The 17,823-nt window shown below is 38.2% G+C and overlaps 1 protein-coding gene and 1 pseudogene across 1 annotated transcript; both read right to left on the reverse strand.

Annotated features, from left to right (window-relative positions):
• Nucleotides 1-909: 909 nt before the first annotated feature.
• On the reverse strand, nucleotides 910-1,851 carry LOC110298821 (olfactory receptor 51G1). Its single transcript, XM_021168303.1, has one exon. The coding sequence runs from the start codon at nucleotides 1,849-1,851 to the stop codon at nucleotides 910-912; it is 942 nt and encodes a 313-aa protein (XP_021023962.1).
• An 11,864-nt stretch (nucleotides 1,852-13,715) lies between these two features.
• On the reverse strand, nucleotides 13,716-14,652 carry LOC110299196 (annotated as a pseudogene).
• Between the last annotated feature and the right edge of the window lie 3,171 nt (nucleotides 14,653-17,823).

Genomic DNA, 17,823 nt, shown 5'->3' on the forward strand with positions numbered 1-17,823 from the left:
GAGAGAGAGAGAGAGAGAGAGAGAGAGAGAGAGAGAGAGAGAAGATTTAGCTAAATGCAGAGGATAGAAATATCTTGCAAAGAACAAAAATATATTTGTCTTTCAACTTCTCATCTATGTTCTATACTATATCTACACTAGCTAAAGGAAGAGGTCAAGTCCCTTGAGTAACTACTCAGTTTGTAAGTAATAAGTTCCTGTTTCCAGGACCTCTTTTGAAGACTATTCATGAACAGATCTTATACTGGTTTAATGTGATATCTCTCCTCAAAATTCCAGAGCATTTGTTCTCTTGATTAGTTTGGTGTGTGTGTGTGTGTGTGTGTGTGTGTGTGTGTGTGCATGTGTGTATACCTGTGCCTGTTTATGTGCATGTATGTATAAGAAGTCTCCTCATGAAAAGTGATTACTCTGGGTATGGCTACAAATATCTACAAATGAACAAAAATTGTCATCATAGTAAGGCAATAAAATGCATCAAATGTAAGCTTGAAAAGAACCATCAATTAAACTTCATTGACTAGGGAGGATCAAAAGAATAAGCATATATTAATTTGGACTTTCTCAAATTATAAACATTGGTATGCATCAAGAATTACTGTCAGACACCGTGCTAGCTATTTGCATGAATTGTCCATTTGGTCTTTGCAACATTCCCATAGGACAGGAAGATATTATATATATATATTTACACATTCTTTCAGTTGTGAAAACTAAAGAGACAGAGAGGTAGCTAACTCTCTCAAGGTCACACAGACTGTCAATTGCACACCTATCATTTTTTATTGTGCTTAAAATAAGTGAGAGATCATGATATTTTCTACAACATAGTTGAAACAATTAAAAAAGATGGCATATATGGCTAAACTTTTTCTTCAAGTTAACCTAATTCTACTGAAAACACCTCTTTTACTTTATAAACTCAAACTTCTTGATGATACGCTGTCGTATTTGCTTGGTCTTGATGCTGTAGACAATGGGGTTCATGAGGGGTGGTACCAATAGATACACATATGACATCAGAAGATGTACAATGCGGGGAAGGTGCTCACCAAAGCGATGCACAAGGGATAAGCCAATCATGGGGATGTAGAAAAGCAGTACTGCACAGATATGAGAGATACAGGTGTTGAGAGCACGGAGGCGCTCCTGACGGGAGGCTTTGCCTAGTACAGCATGGAGGATGAGGGTGTATGAGAGGAATATGAGCAGGGAGTCTACACCCACAGTGCAGGCCACAACAAAGAGCCCATAGATATGATTGACAATGATGCTGGAGCAGGCTAGTTTCATGATCTCCAGATGCAGACAGTAGGCATGGGCTAACACGTGGGAGCGGCAATAATGGAAGCGTTTAAGGAGGAATGGTAATGGGAGAATGAGGAGTGCACTTCTGAGTACTGAGCTCAGCCCCATCTTCACAATCCTTCTGGGCGTCAGGATGGTAGAATAACGCAGTGGGTTGCAAATTGCTACATAGCGGTCGAAGGACATAGACAGTAGAACCGATGACTCCACTAAAGACAAGGTGTGGATGAAGAATAGCTGAGTAAAGCAGGCAGGAATACCGATCTCTCTGGCATCAAACCAGAAGATTCCCAGCACAGTGGGCAGTGTGGAGAGACAGAGTCCCAAGTCTGTGAGGGCCAGCATAGCCAAGAAATAGTACATAGGTTCATGGAGCGTGGCATCAGTCCGGATGACATGGAGAATGGTGAGATTTCCTAAAATGACTATTAAGTAGATGGAGCAGAAGGGAATGGAGATCCAGCCATGGAATTCTTCCAGACCTTGAAAGCCTGTCAGGAAGAAAGTGGCTTTTTGGAGGCTGCTGTTGTAAAGGATGACCATGGCTTTATAATCTTATAAACACCAACCTAAGGCAGAAAATATTTTCCATGTAAGTGAGTGATAGAACTGGATCCTCTGTCATCTAAAAATTCAGGACTAAGGAGTCAAGAAGAGTGACAGGGTGAATTATCATGACGGGTTGCTATACCTTTCTATTCTATAAAATTTAGCCTTATGGCACCATGTCCTCTAGAGTTGGCCTCTCTAAGACTCAATGGGGCAATCTTATAATCACTTTGTGGTCTGTTTATCTTTTAGAATGTTTTCTATTTAATAACGGAAACTTTCACAAGAATCTCATAAGCAGGAAGAACTCAAACTATAAGACACTGAAGAAATATCTACTAGGGTTAGCTGTACACTGTGTACCTTCAAACATATTAACTTGTCTGAGTGTTTTGTTTTATTACAAGTTTTCTATACTATAGAGGAGATCTAAAATAGTGTTTAATAGATATTTGTTGGCACCAATCCCTGAACTTGAAGCTTATAAACAGAGTGAAACTTTTCCTGAACCTATATAGCAACTTTTAGGGAGTATTGTATTAGTTTCCTGGGAAGATAGTGAACAACTATTTAGTAACCCCAGATAGGGCACCAAGGACCAAAGAGTTTCAACCAAGTTTAGCTTGGTTAACATTCAGATGTGTTGGTGAAGGGTTATTTCTGGAAGTGTAAATTGTTTTCAAATATACATACATTGAAAATTTCCCACACAACATAGATAACAACTCCCTAAACTCCATAGCTCTTCAGCTGATATTCAATTTACACCTTCTATGATTACATGCAATTGTACAGAATTACAGGCATCTAAGGTCAAATCATTAGGAAGGTTGAGAACCACAACTTTAGAGGCTGAGGCCCAAGAAAATTATTGTAGGAGAGAGAGAGGGAGAGGGAGAGAGGGAGAGAGAGAGAGAGAGAGAGAGAGAGAGAGAGAGAGAGAGAGAGAGAGAGAGAGAGAGAGAGAGAGAGAGAGAGAGAGAGAGAGAGAGAGAGAGAAGTCTGAGATGTACCAGGAGAGATTAACTCCAGAATTAGACTGGATAAACCAGGCCTTGATGTAGAAATAGTAGAGAAGAGATGAGGATCAATTTGGATGCAAAAAGAAAGGAAAGATAGCTGAAATGACCAAAGGGAGCCTCTAATCTATTGCCTGCAATAAAAAAAAAAACTCAGCTTAGAGTGAGCTTTGCCTCCTGGGCTTGGATTAATATGATATCTTGGCATAGTTGCCTATAATATCTGATCAGGACTATTTTTGCTCTTTCTTCAGAACAAATTACATTGCAAAACACTCAGTTGTCCCCCATGCAGACAAGTGTAGATTGACTAGTTATTATCCATCACAGGAATACAATATTTAATGAAGTGTTTGCCATATGTTATTTTACTAGATGCATGTCAGTCAACTATGACATTAATTCTGTAACAGAGGTTCTATTCTTAGGACCCAAATGTACATGGAGGAACACTGACAAAGACATAAAAATCTGGGTTAAGTTTATCAAGCAGGAAAGAGTTGAACATGAAATCCAAACCATGGTTAAATCCAGAGTGAGTGTTGTTTTTTCATGTTGATACTGCTGTTGCAAGAAAAGTAGTTGTTAAAAGAATGGAGCAATTCAAAATTAAATTTAGTGACTAGTAAATTCTTTACCTTGAATAAGTCTGTATATGTAAATATCCAATTTACATCATACAAATAACAGTAAATGAACCAAGGTGGAAAATAATAGTGAGGAAACACATATGTGAGGTGTGTGTGTGTGTGTTCAGTCTAAGTAAGAGTGTGCTACAAGGCAGCTGTCATTTCTATGAAAAAATTGCTAGGAGATAGACTGTGGAAAGCAGACTGTGGGGATTAGATCATAGCTCTAGTAATGTTGAAATGAAGATAAGCATAATGTTAGATGAATAATGATCAGAGAAGAGAGTCATAAGGGAAATGGTACAATATAAACAAGATCTAGCTACAACTTAATTGCATAAACGATAATGAAGGATCATTCAAAAATACTGTAGTGTGAAGTCCTACTGATTCATAGAAGGCTTTCATAAACTGATAATCACATAACTTATTCTTGTTGGGCAACAGAGAATAAGTGAGAACATTCTATATGATTTTTTCTTAAAAGAAAATTTGTAGGTCAGTGTGGCTATCAGAAACATTTAAAGAAAAGAAAAATATAGAGAGATAAGGATAGCCTTACACTCTCATAATATAAGAGGACATAAGAAAATAATTAAAAGCATACAATTCTCCCTCCAGTTTTGCCACACATATTGTAAATTAATATAAACATTAATGAAAAGTTAATTTGATATTAACCTTATTACTTCATGACTCCTAAAGGAAAACAAGAGACCACTATAAAGAAAGATAGTATAAATGGGATGAATGCAAGAGATAAGTGGAAGCTTGCAGAGGGAGGAGGAGAGGAACAGAGGCATGGATAGGGGATTTGGAGAGCATAGTGCCAGTGGCTGGGCAGTGGTGCAAGATCATCTCTGATCAAGGGAGAAAATGTCAAAAAGAAAATCACTTTGAGGGAGAATCATCAGCTTGAGGAAGATGCACTAAAAAGAGAAGTATTTGTGTGGCCAACAGAAATTCCTGGTGAAGCCTGTTTTTATCCATCCTACTCAGATTCATTTAAGAGTTTGAGAAAAAAAGAGACATTACTGGGTCATCTTTATCCTCCCTCTATCTTCAGATACAGAAGGATCATCCTGCCTTATGAACAAAATTCACTGTAGTAATTAACTTTCACAACAGAAGTTTAAGTGGGAAAGGTAGCAATTACAATTCCAAGAAAAGAAATGAGAGAGTAAGTAAAAGGTGAACATTACTTTTTATAAAAAGCATACACAGTAACTCAGAGAGGACTAAATTTCCTGTCCCATGTCTGCACATGTTCCATTCAGAACCTTCTTCACTAACATGATGTGGAGCTAGGAGAGAGAGCGAGAGCTCAGTATATGCTCTAGGTGTGCAGTCTTCTCTGCTCCTAGCTGCTCTCTCTGTGACTCTGTCTGTAACATACCTGAACAATGACAGCCGTAGAGAAAATGACTTGGATGGCATACTTCAACTAAAAACTCAAGTTCTGTGGCAGATTGGCTACAAGACAAATAAGCAGTTCCTGTTTGAAATGCCTGATCTTTTTAAAGTGTCTAAAGCTGCTCCTTGGGGATCTTAGCTGTGGCTGATAACTCCCCATACAGTTTGTAGGCTGTTAGTGGTGCACTGGGGAGGGGCTGAAATAAGTATCAAGGAAAAGAGGCCAGTGTTGAAGGGATACCTCTGTCTTGTCTCTGGGCAAAGATTAGGCTCACCATGTTAGTGTGATTTTAAGTTTTTAATACTGACTATGAAAGTCAGACCTACTGAGAGCAAGAGGGCCTATCTAGCCTGTTTTTGTTAGTGTATTTTGATCTTATAAAACATTTTTATTTGTTTCAGTGTCAAGTGGCACAATAGAGTGATTCTTGGCTGACGCCCACACTACAGAGGCCATACTCTTAAGAGACATATTTGCACCCCTCCTTTCTGATATGACACAATCAGATTATTGTTGCTTTCATTTATTTTTATTTTTTTTTGGGGGGGGGTTGAGTCAGGGTTTCTCTGTGTAGCCCTGACTGTCCTGAACTCACTCTGTAGACCAAGCTGGCCTCGAACTCAGAAATCCGCCTGCCTCTGCCTCCCGAGTGCTGGGATTAAAGGCGTGTGCCACCATGCCTGGCTTGCTTTCATTTTTAAAATTGAGTATTTAATAGGAAAACAGGAGTCTGGAGCTGAAGCTGATACATGAACAGAACCAAAACGATATACACTCTCTAGCTATCAAACAGAGTAACTATTAAAGAACTCTGTACAGCCTGGAATGTGTGGGAATTCTACATCCCACAAATTTATATTTTCTATTTTTAAGGTGTTAGTTCATTAAGACCCCACAATTTCTTCAAATCATACTCAGCAATATCCTCATCAGTAGCGAGCAGGAATAGTCTTTTTTAAAATGTCAATCATAAGAATTATATATTGGGTGATTAAATTGCTAGGCCCAAAATTAGATGTTTTAAAATAAACTAATTTAGCTCTCACAATAGCCCTGGTTATTGTTTATGATTATCTGCATCTTAAGAAACAGACCAAGCAAACTTAGTTAGGGTTGCAATTCTTTAAAGAGGTACAACTGCCATTGGAGAGTTGACCGACATGACTCAAACACATATGCTCATGTTCACAGTGATAGTTTACCTTTCTTTGTGATAGAGTCCCCTCTGGAAAATCATATAGTTGATTCAGCTCCATTCATGGAAACAGACTTTTTAAAAATTTGGTCATAGCACATGACATCTGTGGACAGTTTGAGTATTAATAATACAATATTAATGATAAAGGAACACTGCAATAAAAATGGGAATAAATTACTATCTAGTGGTCACTTGTATCCTTTTAATACATTCATTCATTTTCTGAGCCTGATGGACACAGGATGATAATAACCAGGTTATTATCTAGGAACTGATATATGCAAAGAATAGGGTAGTAAGCCGTTCCCTTAGTGTGTAAAACTTCTCTTCCCCTGTTCGAACAACACGGACAGAGCTGATTGATATTAACGAGGCCCTGAGTATAGACAGAAAGGGTGGGTACATGTGATGGGAAGATTTATGGAGATTAATGATGATGAAGATAAAAGCTGTTCTCTATGTGGCTTGTCCCTACTGAGTATATCACAGAGATTAAGTGTACCTGTCAATTGAAGTGTGTAAGAGGTGGGCACTAGCTAGGTGAGGAATGGAGCCAAGTGTATCACAAAGAGACCAAGTGAGATCTCCCTGGGAAGCTGGATGTATTGTTTCTCCAGTCTTGCTTTTGAACCCTAAGCACATCTTTGCAGAATGCTGGCTAATTTTTGAGTAATCTGTATTAACAGCTCTATTGAAATCTGAGTAACATCATATTCTTCTGACTAAGCTTCTTCTAAGCTAACGGGAAATTATCAAAAGATAGCTTGAATTACTGAATTTATCTTAAGGACAGTTAACTTCTTTCTTATTATACTTTTATTACTTAAACAATTTTTAAATTTAAATATATATTTATCATATTCTTCCCTTCTCCCAAATCCTTCCATACCTTCTATCCCTACTCATACAACTTTAGGTCTTTTTGAAAAAAAAAAAAAAAAACCCGAAAACCCAATAGAACAATAAAACCAAGGAAACAAAATAAAACTCCTCCCCCAAAGAGAAACAGAACACCAAACAAAACACATGTAGCATGTAATAATTAAAACAACTGCCAGCCGTGGTAGTCTCCCTGCTCCTGTGTCCCCATGCAGTGGTGTATTCAACTTCTAGTTATTCGCCTGCTGCTGAACAGATGTTTTTCCAGTCATTCACCCCCTATGGCTAGCTGTCACAAATCTGCATAACCAAGTATAATCAAAACTCTAGAGGCTTGTAATTTATCTGTCAGATTTATATCAGTATATTCTCAACCCACAAAAAGCTAATTCAAAGAACTCAAAGCTCAATTGATATCGATACAAGCTGCCCACCTAGATTGGACAAATTGCCCTATATTATTCTATGATCTTTTATGATATTTATAACTACCTGTGGCTATATTGGGTTCTTCATGCTCATCCTCCATCTTCTCTTGTCCTCCTCTGTCCTCTCCATCTAAAACTCTTAGCCCTGTCTTCCTTTTCCATTGCCCAATCACAGTCTTTAGCCTTATATTTCACCTGCCCTCACCTACATAGAGACAGACATCCACAAACATGCACACAAAATATAGTCCAGTATATGTTGGTCAACTACTTCCTTACATTAGGTCTGCCATAGAGTAGTTGACATACCCAGTATCACTCCATTGGAGAAAACTGATTTTTTTTTCTCTCTCTCAGCAGGTATAATTGTTAACCTTTATTCTAGTGGCTAGGTTTTCATTCATTCATTCATTCATTCATTCAAAAAAACTATAACAAAATAACATATAATGGGATAAAATACAACTATCACATTGAAACCAGACAAGATGAACAGAAGGAAAAGAGCCTAAGAATCAGAAATCCACTTGTTATAAACTATGTAAGTTCAGTGCACTCTGCTTTAGACTTTGTGGATTCATATGGACTTTGCTTATGTTAATTTAGAGGACCTTCTTTCTTTTCTTCTTCTTCTTTTTAAAGATTTATTTATTTATTTATTTATTTATTTATTTATTTATTTATTTATTTATTTAATGTGAGTTCACTCTTGCTGCCTTCAGATATACCAGAAGAGGGTATCTGATCCCATTACAGATGGTTGTGAGACACCATGTGGTAGCTAGGAATTGAACTCAGGACCTGGAAGAGCAGTCAGTTCTCTTAACTGCTGAGCCATCTCTCCAGCCCTTTTTTTGAAAAATTTTGTTTAATCTTTTTTCACAGTCCAGAATTAACCCCCTTCCCTGTCTACCCTCTGACTGTTCCACATCCCATACCACTCCCCCCATCTCTACAAGGATGTCCCCTAATCCCAACCCCTCAACCCACCAAACTTCCCCACTTCCTGGGGCCTCCAGCTCTTGAGGGTTAGGTGCATGTTCTCTGACTGAGTCCAGACCCAGCAGTCCGCTGTATATGTGTTGGTGGCCTCATATCAGCTGGTGTATGATGCCTGGTTGGTGGTCCAGTGTCTGAAAGATCTTGGGGGTCCAGGTTAGTTGAGACTGCTGGTCTTCCTACAGAGTCCTCCTCCTCCTCAACTTCTTCTAGCTTTTCCCTAATTCAACCATAGGAGTCAGCAGCTTCTGTCCAATGGTTGGCTGTAAATATCTGCATCTAACTCTTTCAGCTGCTTGTTGGGCCTTTTGGAGGGCAGTCATGATAGGCCCCTTTTAGTTAGCACACCATAGCCTCAGTAATAGGGTCAGGCCATGGGGCCTCTCCTTGAACTGGATCCCAATTTGGGCTTGTCACTGGACCTCCTTTCCCTCAGGCTCTTCTCCATTTTTGTCCCTGAAGTTCTCAGACAGGAGCAATTATGGGTCAGTTTTTGACCTTGGGTAGGCAACCTCATCCCTCATTTGATGCCCTGTCTTTCTGCTGGAGGTGGGCTCTACAAGTTCCCTCTCCCCACTATAGGGAATTTCATCTAAGGTCCCTCCCTTTGAGTCCTGAGAGTTTTCACATCCCAGGTCTCTGGTACATTCTGGAGGGTCCTGTCACCCCCTATCTTCCGAGGTTGCCTGTTTCCTCTCTTTTTGCTAGCCCTGAGGGCTTCAGTCTGGTTCCCCTTCCCAATACCTGATCATGTTCCCCTCTTTTGCTCCCTGTCCCCCTTTCCACCAGTTTCCTCCCTCTCTCCCCTCCCCCATCCTATGATTGCTTTCTCCCTCCACCCCCAAGTGGGATTGAGGCATCCTTGTTAATCTTTTTGAGTTCTGTGGATTGTATCCTGGGTATTCTTTACTTTTTTGACTAATATCTACTTATTAGTGAGTACATACCATCCATGTCCTTTTGGATCTGAGTTACCTCACTCAGGATATTTTCTAGTTCCATGCATTTGCCTACAAAACTCAGGATATCCTCGCCCTTAATAGCCAAGTAGTACTCCATTGAGTAAATGAACCACATTTTTTGTATCAATTCTTCTGTTGTGGGACATCTAGGTTGTTTCCAGCTTCTGGCTACCACAAACAAGCCCACTATGAAAATAGTGGAACATGTGCTTCTGTGGCATGGTGGGGCATCTTTTGGGTATATGCCCAAGAGTGGTATACCTGGATCTTCAGGTAGATCTATTTCCAATTTTCTGAGGAATCTCCAGATTGATTTCCAGAGTGGTTGTACCAGTTTGCAATTCCACCAGCAATGGAGGAGTGTTCCTCTTTCTCCACATCCTCACCAACATGTACTGTCACCTAAGTTTTTGACCTTAGCCATTCTGATTGGTGTAATGTGAAATTTCAGGGTCCTTTTGAGTTGCATTTCCCTGATCACTAAGGACGTTGAATATTTCTTTACGTGCTGCTTCTTAGCCATTCGAGATTACTCTGTCGTGAATTCTCTGGTTAGTTGTATACCACATTTTTGATTGGGTTGTTTGGTGTTTTGGTTGTTAGCATCTTGAATTCTTTATGTACTTTGGATATTAGCCCTCTATCAAATGTGGGGTTAGTGAACATTTTCCCCCAATCTGTAGGTTGCCAATTTGTCCTACTGACTATATCCTTTGCCTTACAGAAGCTTCCAGTTTCATGAGGTCCCATTTATCAATTATTGATCTTAGAGCATGAGCTATTAGAGTTGTTTTTAGGAAATCTCCCCTTTGCCAACGAGTTCAAGGCTCTTTCCCACATTCTCTTCCATTAGATTCAGTGTATCTGGTTTTATGTTGAGGTCCTTGATCCACTTGGAATTGAGCTCTGTGCAGGGTGACAATTATGGATATATTTTCATTTTTCTACCTGCAGATGGCCAGTTAGACCAGCACCATTTATTGAAGATGCTTTTTTTTTTCAGAGAATATGTTTGGTTTCTTTGTCAAAGATCAAGTGTTCATAAGTGTGTGGTTTTATTTCTGGGTCTCCAATTCTATTCCATTGTTCAACCTGTCTGTCTCTGTACCAATACCATGCAGTTTTTCCTACTACTTCTTTGTAGGAGAGCTTGAGGTCAGGAATGCTGATTCCTCCCAAAGTTCTTTTATTGTTAAGAATTATTTTCACTATTCTGGGTGTTTTGCTTTTCCCAGATGAATTTGAGAATTACTCTTTCCTTGTCTTTGAAGAATTGTTTTGGGATCTTGATAAGGATCACATTGAATTTGTGGATTGCTTTTCATAGGATGGCCATTTTTACTAAGTTAATTCTGTCAATCCATGAGCATGGGAAATTTCTCAATTTTCTGAGATCTTAGATTTCTTTCCTGAGAGACTTGAAGTTCTAGTCACACAGATCATTCACTTGTTTGGTTAGTGTTACTTCAAGATATTTTATATTATTTGTGGCTATTGTGAAGTGAGTTGTTTCCCTAATTTCTTTCTCAGCCCGTTTATCATTTGTATAAAGGAAGGCTACAGATTTATTTGAGTTAATTTTATATTCTGACATTTTGCTGAAGTTGTTTAGCAGCTATAGAAGTTCTCTGGTAGAATTTTTGGAGTTGCTTGTGTATACTATCATGTCATCTGCAAATAGTGATACCTTTACTTCTTGTTTGCCAATTTGTATCCCCTTGATCTCCTTTTGTTGTCTTATTGTTCTAGGTAGAACTTCAAGTACTATTTTGAATATATGTGGGGAGAGTGAGCATCCTTGTCTTGTCCCTGACTTTAGTGGAATTGCTTCAAGTATCTCTCCATTTAATTTGATATTGTATGTTGGTTTGCAGTAAATTTCTTTTATTATGTTTTTGTATGGGCTTTGAATTCCTGATCTCTCAAATACTTTCAACATGACGGGTCATTGTATTTTCTTTCTACCTCTTCTTATGGAATGTCAGTTTGATAGAGAGAAATCTGTAGTATTGGTAAGAGCATGTGTTATTTGGGGATTCCTGTTCAACCCCCTTGGCCAGGTGTTCTGGGCATCAACAGTTTTGGTCAGAGAGAAAAAGCAAAAGAAATGTCAGAGACACAGAAATAGGAGCAGTGGTGTGGACTACTGACTTTTGGGCCTGATAGTAGTATTGACCTGTGGTAGCATAAAGGCAGCTCCATAGGATTTATCACTGTTCTTAGAAATGGAAATCACTTCTCCAGTTTTGAAGAGCTTCATTATTACCACATGACAAATGAATGAAGAAGTGAGTGTATACATGTGAATACAGTACAGTCTCTTACAGAACTGGAAGTTTCCATACTGTTTCTTGGAATACAATACCTTGTGTTATTGTTCTGGAATCCAGCTACATTAGTATACTTAGAATCTCAGGGTATGTGGATAAATTGTATTTAGAGGTTAAATTATGGAAATAGACTTGATTACATTTAGCTATGGCACCAGTACTAAGCAGCAGCTACAGAAGTGAACTGCTTTGGATGTGTATCTTCTAGCCCCAGAGAATATGCCCAGTTATTTTCATGTAGACTATAGATGAGTATACCTGCTAAGCTGCACACAAATTACAAAACTTTGAGCAACTGGATGATTCTTCTTGTATGTTGCTAAGTTTTGAGTGTAGTGTTATGCAGCCTGGAACATGGATCTGTGTTTAAGTTAAATGTTATTTTCCTTGTCCTTGACTTATTCTTGGTCTGTTGAACAGAATTCATAGCTACTTTCTCAGCTTTTTGATGGCTTTGATTTATCTAGTATACACTTTCATGAAAATAAATATAAAAATGCAGCATGGCCATTTGTTATTCTTAAGATAACCATGAAGGTATTGATAATGGTGCACACTGTAAACTCTAGCATCAGGAGGGAAAGGCAAGAGATTCTGAGTCCTGATTGGCCTACATAGGGAAACAGTGAATAATAAAATAACTTTTGTTAATAGTAATAAACAATAGTTCTATTAGTTTAAAATTTATATCTAAATATGCTGACAATCTATAGTTGTTAAAATTGTGTACATGTTTTCATTTGATTTTGGATAACCAGTTGGTGTGCTCTTCCCTGGGGGAAGCCTTCTTTCCTGCTGTCTGTATAGATATTTACATATATTTGTAACAGCTATTAAAAAAAAAAGAGGTCAAGAATTTGAAAGAGAGTAAGGAGAGATACAACGGAGGATTGGGAAGAAGGAAAGAGAATTCAGTAGAAGCTAGGCTCAGAGCCCAGCATGACTACCCTATAAAAGGCCCAATAGGCAGCTGAAAGAGTCAAATGCAGATATTTATACCCAACCAATGGACAGAAGCTCCTTCTCCCTGTGGTTGAATTAGGGAAAAGGTGGAAGAAGCTGAGGAGGAGGTGACCCTATAGGAAGACCAGCAGTCTCAACTAACCTGGACCCCCAAGATTGCTCTGATGCTGAGTCACCAATCAGGCAGCATACATCAGCTGGTAGGTCCCCAACACATATACAGCAGTGGACTACCAGGTCTTGACTCAGTGAGAGAAGATGCATCTAACCCTCAAGTTAGGAGTGGGGAGGTCTAGTGGGGTGGGAGTGTATGGGTGAGGACATCTTCTTGGAGATGGGGGGCATGGGAAGGAATTATGGGATGTGGAACAGTCAGAGGGCAGACAGGAAGGGGGATAAAGACTGGGCTGTAAAAAAGGTTAAATAATAAAAAAGGATGAACTTATAATCTCAAAACATAAAAGAATAAAAGCATGTGTATATATACAGGCAGAGTATCCTGGAACAAACCAGAGTCACCCAGCAACACAAGCAACATTAAAAAATATAAATAAGAACCCCTAGCCCTTCTCTTGGATAGTGGCCTTTATTTTCTCCCAAAGAATGTAGAAGAATGATTTTAGAATGGGAACATATATAGATATTTTCACATTATTTATTGGTAAATATTTTTAAAAGGAGGGACCACAGTCTTCCAATATTCCTTTATGGTTCAGTTATCCATTGTACAATCTAGGAGTCTCGAGAGCAGTCTGGTGCTAAGGAAACTCAATGTATTGAACATCATGAGACATCTGCTCTGTGTAATATCTAACAGACACTAAGAATACCCACCATGCTGAACACCATGACTCATCTATCCTCTGGTCTCTGAATGAGGTAAAAATGATCCCAGGATCCTAAGCATCATCTGACTGAGATACTAGGGGAATTCATCTCATTCCTACTCAACATGGTTCTGTGTATCATGCTTCACCCCAGCTAAACATTCATTCTATTTGATTACTACATGTTTATTTGCTTTCTTCTTCCTTGAATCAGCTTCTTTTTGAACAAAGTTTCCTCAAAATCTTTTCTCCGATTTGACGGGTTTTTACACAATATACAATGGGATTCATCAGGGGTGGTACCAGGAGGAAAACATCAGCCATGAGGATGTGGGTTAGAGGAGACACATTTTTGGCAAAATGGTGGAGCATGGCTGCACTCAGCATGGGCACATAGAAGATGAGCACAGCACAAATGTGAGAAAAGCAGGTGTTGAGAGCCTTGAACTGCTCTCTAGGGGTTCCAATCCCCAAAACTGTCTTTAAGATCATTATGTAGGAGAAGATAATAAATACCAAATCCAACATAGTAGAAAGTGCATCACACAATCCATAGATAACATTGATTCTATTGTCAGAACAGGCAAGCTTCATGACATCTTGATGGAGACAGTAGGAGTGTGAGAGCAGGTTTCGGTGACAGTAATTCAGTCTTTGCAAGAGAAAGGGCAGTGGAAGGATCAAAAGAACGTTCTTGGAAGTCAGAGAGACCCCGATTCTGATAACTCTGGAGCTGGTTAGGATTGTGCTGTATTTCAAAGGGCTGTGAATGGCCACGTATCGATCAAATGCCATTACAGACAGCACAGAAGCTTCAGTGACTGTGAACAAGTGGATGAAAACCTCCTGGGCAAAGCATGCAGCTGCATGAATTTCATGAATTCCAAGCAAGAATAACCCCAAGGTGGTGGGTAAGGAAGAGAGGGACAGCCCCAGGTCTGAGATGGAGAGCATGGAAAGGAAGAAATACATGGGCTTGTGGAGGTTTTGTTCTGTCTTGATAAAAAAAGAGGACTATAACGATACCTAGGAAAGAGAGAAGGTACACAAAGGAGAAAGGAACGGACACTCAGATGTGACTCTTCTGTAGTCCAGGGATCCCGATAAGGAGGAATTTAAGAGTCTGTGTGTCATTGAGGGGTAACATGCTTCTGGAAGGATACTACCTAGGTTGATAACCTTGAAGCAGATAAGGAATTCTTAAATGATGTTAGGTAGAAGATATTCTGTCTCTGTTGCAATTCACACTTCTAAGACCAAGCATCTATTTCACATTGACAATTTATACTGTGAAAGCAAGACAAAAACAAACAGGTGGTGTCTTCATCTATTAGCTTGTTTTATTCTGCTACTGTCAACTACCTTGGACCTGGTTTCTATCAATTCTAGACAACCCATTGACCTCATGGAAAACTCCCTGGCAAGGCATACAACTGTATGGGTTTCACTGATCAAAAGGAAAATTGTCACTATTCTCATGCCTCATTTCTCACGAACGATTTTAAATCTCACAATTATATTTTACTTTAATAAAAATAGTAATGAAACTAAAATTTTGGTAGAAAACAAAAAAAAATGGTAGGTTAGATTACATATTCAAAAATAATTTTATATGTTCATATTCATGCTTGTGTATCTATCAGAATAACAGCTTAAATAGTGGTAGAAATGGAGCTGCAGAATAGCATACAGCCTTACAGACAACAAGGACTTTTAGGAATTGGAAACCTTTATCCTATGTATACACAGAATACTCTAAATTAGATAACATTTCATTTTTCTCAGTAATATCATATAGAATACTAATTAAAACAAATATTATTTTCTCCTTTGAAATGATTTAATATACATTTCCAAAAACTGCATCTTATTTCCTCTGCACATGTAAATTGGTTTCAGAAAATAACTTCTGTGTAGACTGTCTTCCTTTTTAGCTGATTAATATCTGTTCTTTCTCAGTACTAGGATATCAGCAGAGCAACATGACTGTACTGTTAATGGCCAGAAGAGTGGGTAAAGCCTACTTGTTGTTCCATATTTAATTATTTAATTAAATATAATGTTAATATAAAATGAAATTCATAATTAAATATGTTGCTATTTATGTCAAATTTCATCCATGGTGTAAAAAAAACCAAAAAACCCAAAACCAAACAAACTCAGATATGAGATCTGTGTTTCCTTCTAGATTGTTCTGCAGTCATCAAGCAGCAATAATATTAACTCCCTTTGACAAACTAGACTACAACTCTTACTGCTTCTTCAGAATGTGACAATATTTTTCAAAGTCACTCCTTCGTAGGCTTTTTGTTGTATTTTCATGGCGATCTATACCCCTTTATAAATTTATCTTTCTTCTGGTACTTCTTTTCTGAGCAATGTGACTTTCTTCTTAACACTCTATTAGTTATAAATAAAATAATCTTATATGGAAAGACTTTGGAACCTGATGTTCATCCTTGTCTTCAAAACTGCTTCGTTTTTCTATAAGGTAGTTTCCACTAAGGTTTGATTTGAGTGTACAAGACAAACATTGCGAACTATTAGTAGTATTTTAAGTCAAATTATAACATCCTGATAAGTGACTTTCAAATTTCTCATTTATGTTCTTATGCAATTGCTTTCTCTTATCTATATATAAGAAAGTTAAGTCTAAAAACAAGGTATGATTCATTTTCCAAGGGCTTGCGTCTTCCAACAGAAAGGACCACAGACAAATTACCATGTGACAGCTGAAGTACATTCTTCTCACACACGTTATTTAGATCTGGCATTTCTAGGTCGTTCAGACTCCTGTTGTCACATGCTCTTTCATTCTCTTTGTTAGTTCTTCAGCATTCTCGGTTTCTGTGGGAATCTTCTGATTTATATTTACTAAGGTCGCATTTAGTGTAACCTCTCAGAATCTAGATGGAAATGGGATGCAAATTATATCAGATAGCCTGAGAAAATTTCCTTACCTTTAAAGAAAGTCAATGTGACATTCTACCATGAAGATAATGGTATTGTGAAATTGGAAGCAGGAATTCTTTAAGCTTCCACTTTCCACTGGTGTATACAGTCTAATGAAGCTAAGAAATTTCCCTGGGAATGCCTACATGGAAAAAAAAACCTGAAGAGTTGCATCAGGCTCCATGCAAATCTACTATGTGACCCCAGGGACTTTAATGAAGAGCTAAATTAGCCATAGGCGTAGACAAAAGAAAATGCTGCTTTTAAGTGCCTGTTAGACATCTGTTTCAAACTTTGCTCATTAGCTCTTTGTCTTAGCTGTTTGTTTTTTTTCCTAGATATGATTTCTCTGGGCACAAGGACACAGGGCAGATAGCTATTATCCTGGTTGTTCATTTGTTTGTGTCAATTTGATACAAGCTAGAGTTATCTGGGAAGAGCAACATCAGCTGAGAAAATGCCTCTATCAGATTGCTTATAGGCAGTTCCTTAGTATAGTATCATGATCCCTTGATGTGGGTGGATCCAGATAATGGGTGTATGATGGAATTGCAGTGATACCCCTGGGCTGGTGGTCCTTACTTTTATAAGAAAGTAGTCTGAGCAAGTCATAAGGAGCAATCCAGGATCCCTGCTTCAGTTTCTGTTTCCAGGTTTCTGCCACAACTTCCCTCAGTGATGGAGTGTGACCTGACATTTGTAAGCAGAAATAAATCTTTTATATTCAAGTTGCTTTTGGTCATGTGTTTTATCTCAGCAATAAAAAACTGAAGTAAGACCATTGCTTTTTGAGGAACACATTCTTAAAGAGATCAGACCATCAATATTACACGATAAATTTCTTCCAACTCAAATTATACTCCTTCATTTAAGTGCTTATTAAACATTTAGATTTTTTTTGTGATGTACCTATAAAATATTTGTACTAGTCAGGGTTCTCTAGAGGAACAGAACTTGTAGAATTAATATGTATAATACTCATTATTTACTTCATTATTTGTATATATAATTCTAGTAAATTTCCCATGCATACACATTTGTATATATGATATATATGATATATATGATATATGATATATATGATATATATGTATATATGTATATATATGTTAGAATGGCTTACCACTGTGATCCAGCTAGTTCAATAGTGGTTGTTTACCAGTGGAAGGTTCAAGAATCCAGAAGTTGTGCAGCCCACAAAACCAGATGTCTCAGCTGGTCTTTAGTGCATATCAGAATCCTGAAGAAGTGGATTCTAATGCCAATGAAGGAACGGACTTGCTAGGGAGAGCAAGAGCAAGCAAGCAAAGAGAACAAGCTTCCTTCTTCAATCTCTCTCTCTCTCTCTCTCTCTCTCTCTCTCTCT

Source organism: Mus caroli, chromosome 7 (genome assembly GCF_900094665.2).
Source record: "Mus caroli chromosome 7, CAROLI_EIJ_v1.1, whole genome shotgun sequence".
Lineage (NCBI taxonomy): Eukaryota > Metazoa > Chordata > Mammalia > Rodentia > Muridae > Mus > Mus caroli.

Excerpts from the sequence above, each read along its gene's own strand:
- LOC110298821 (XM_021168303.1), bottom strand. The coding sequence starts at position 1,851 with ATGGTCATCCTTTACAACAGCAGCCTCCAAAAAGCCACTTTCTTCCTG.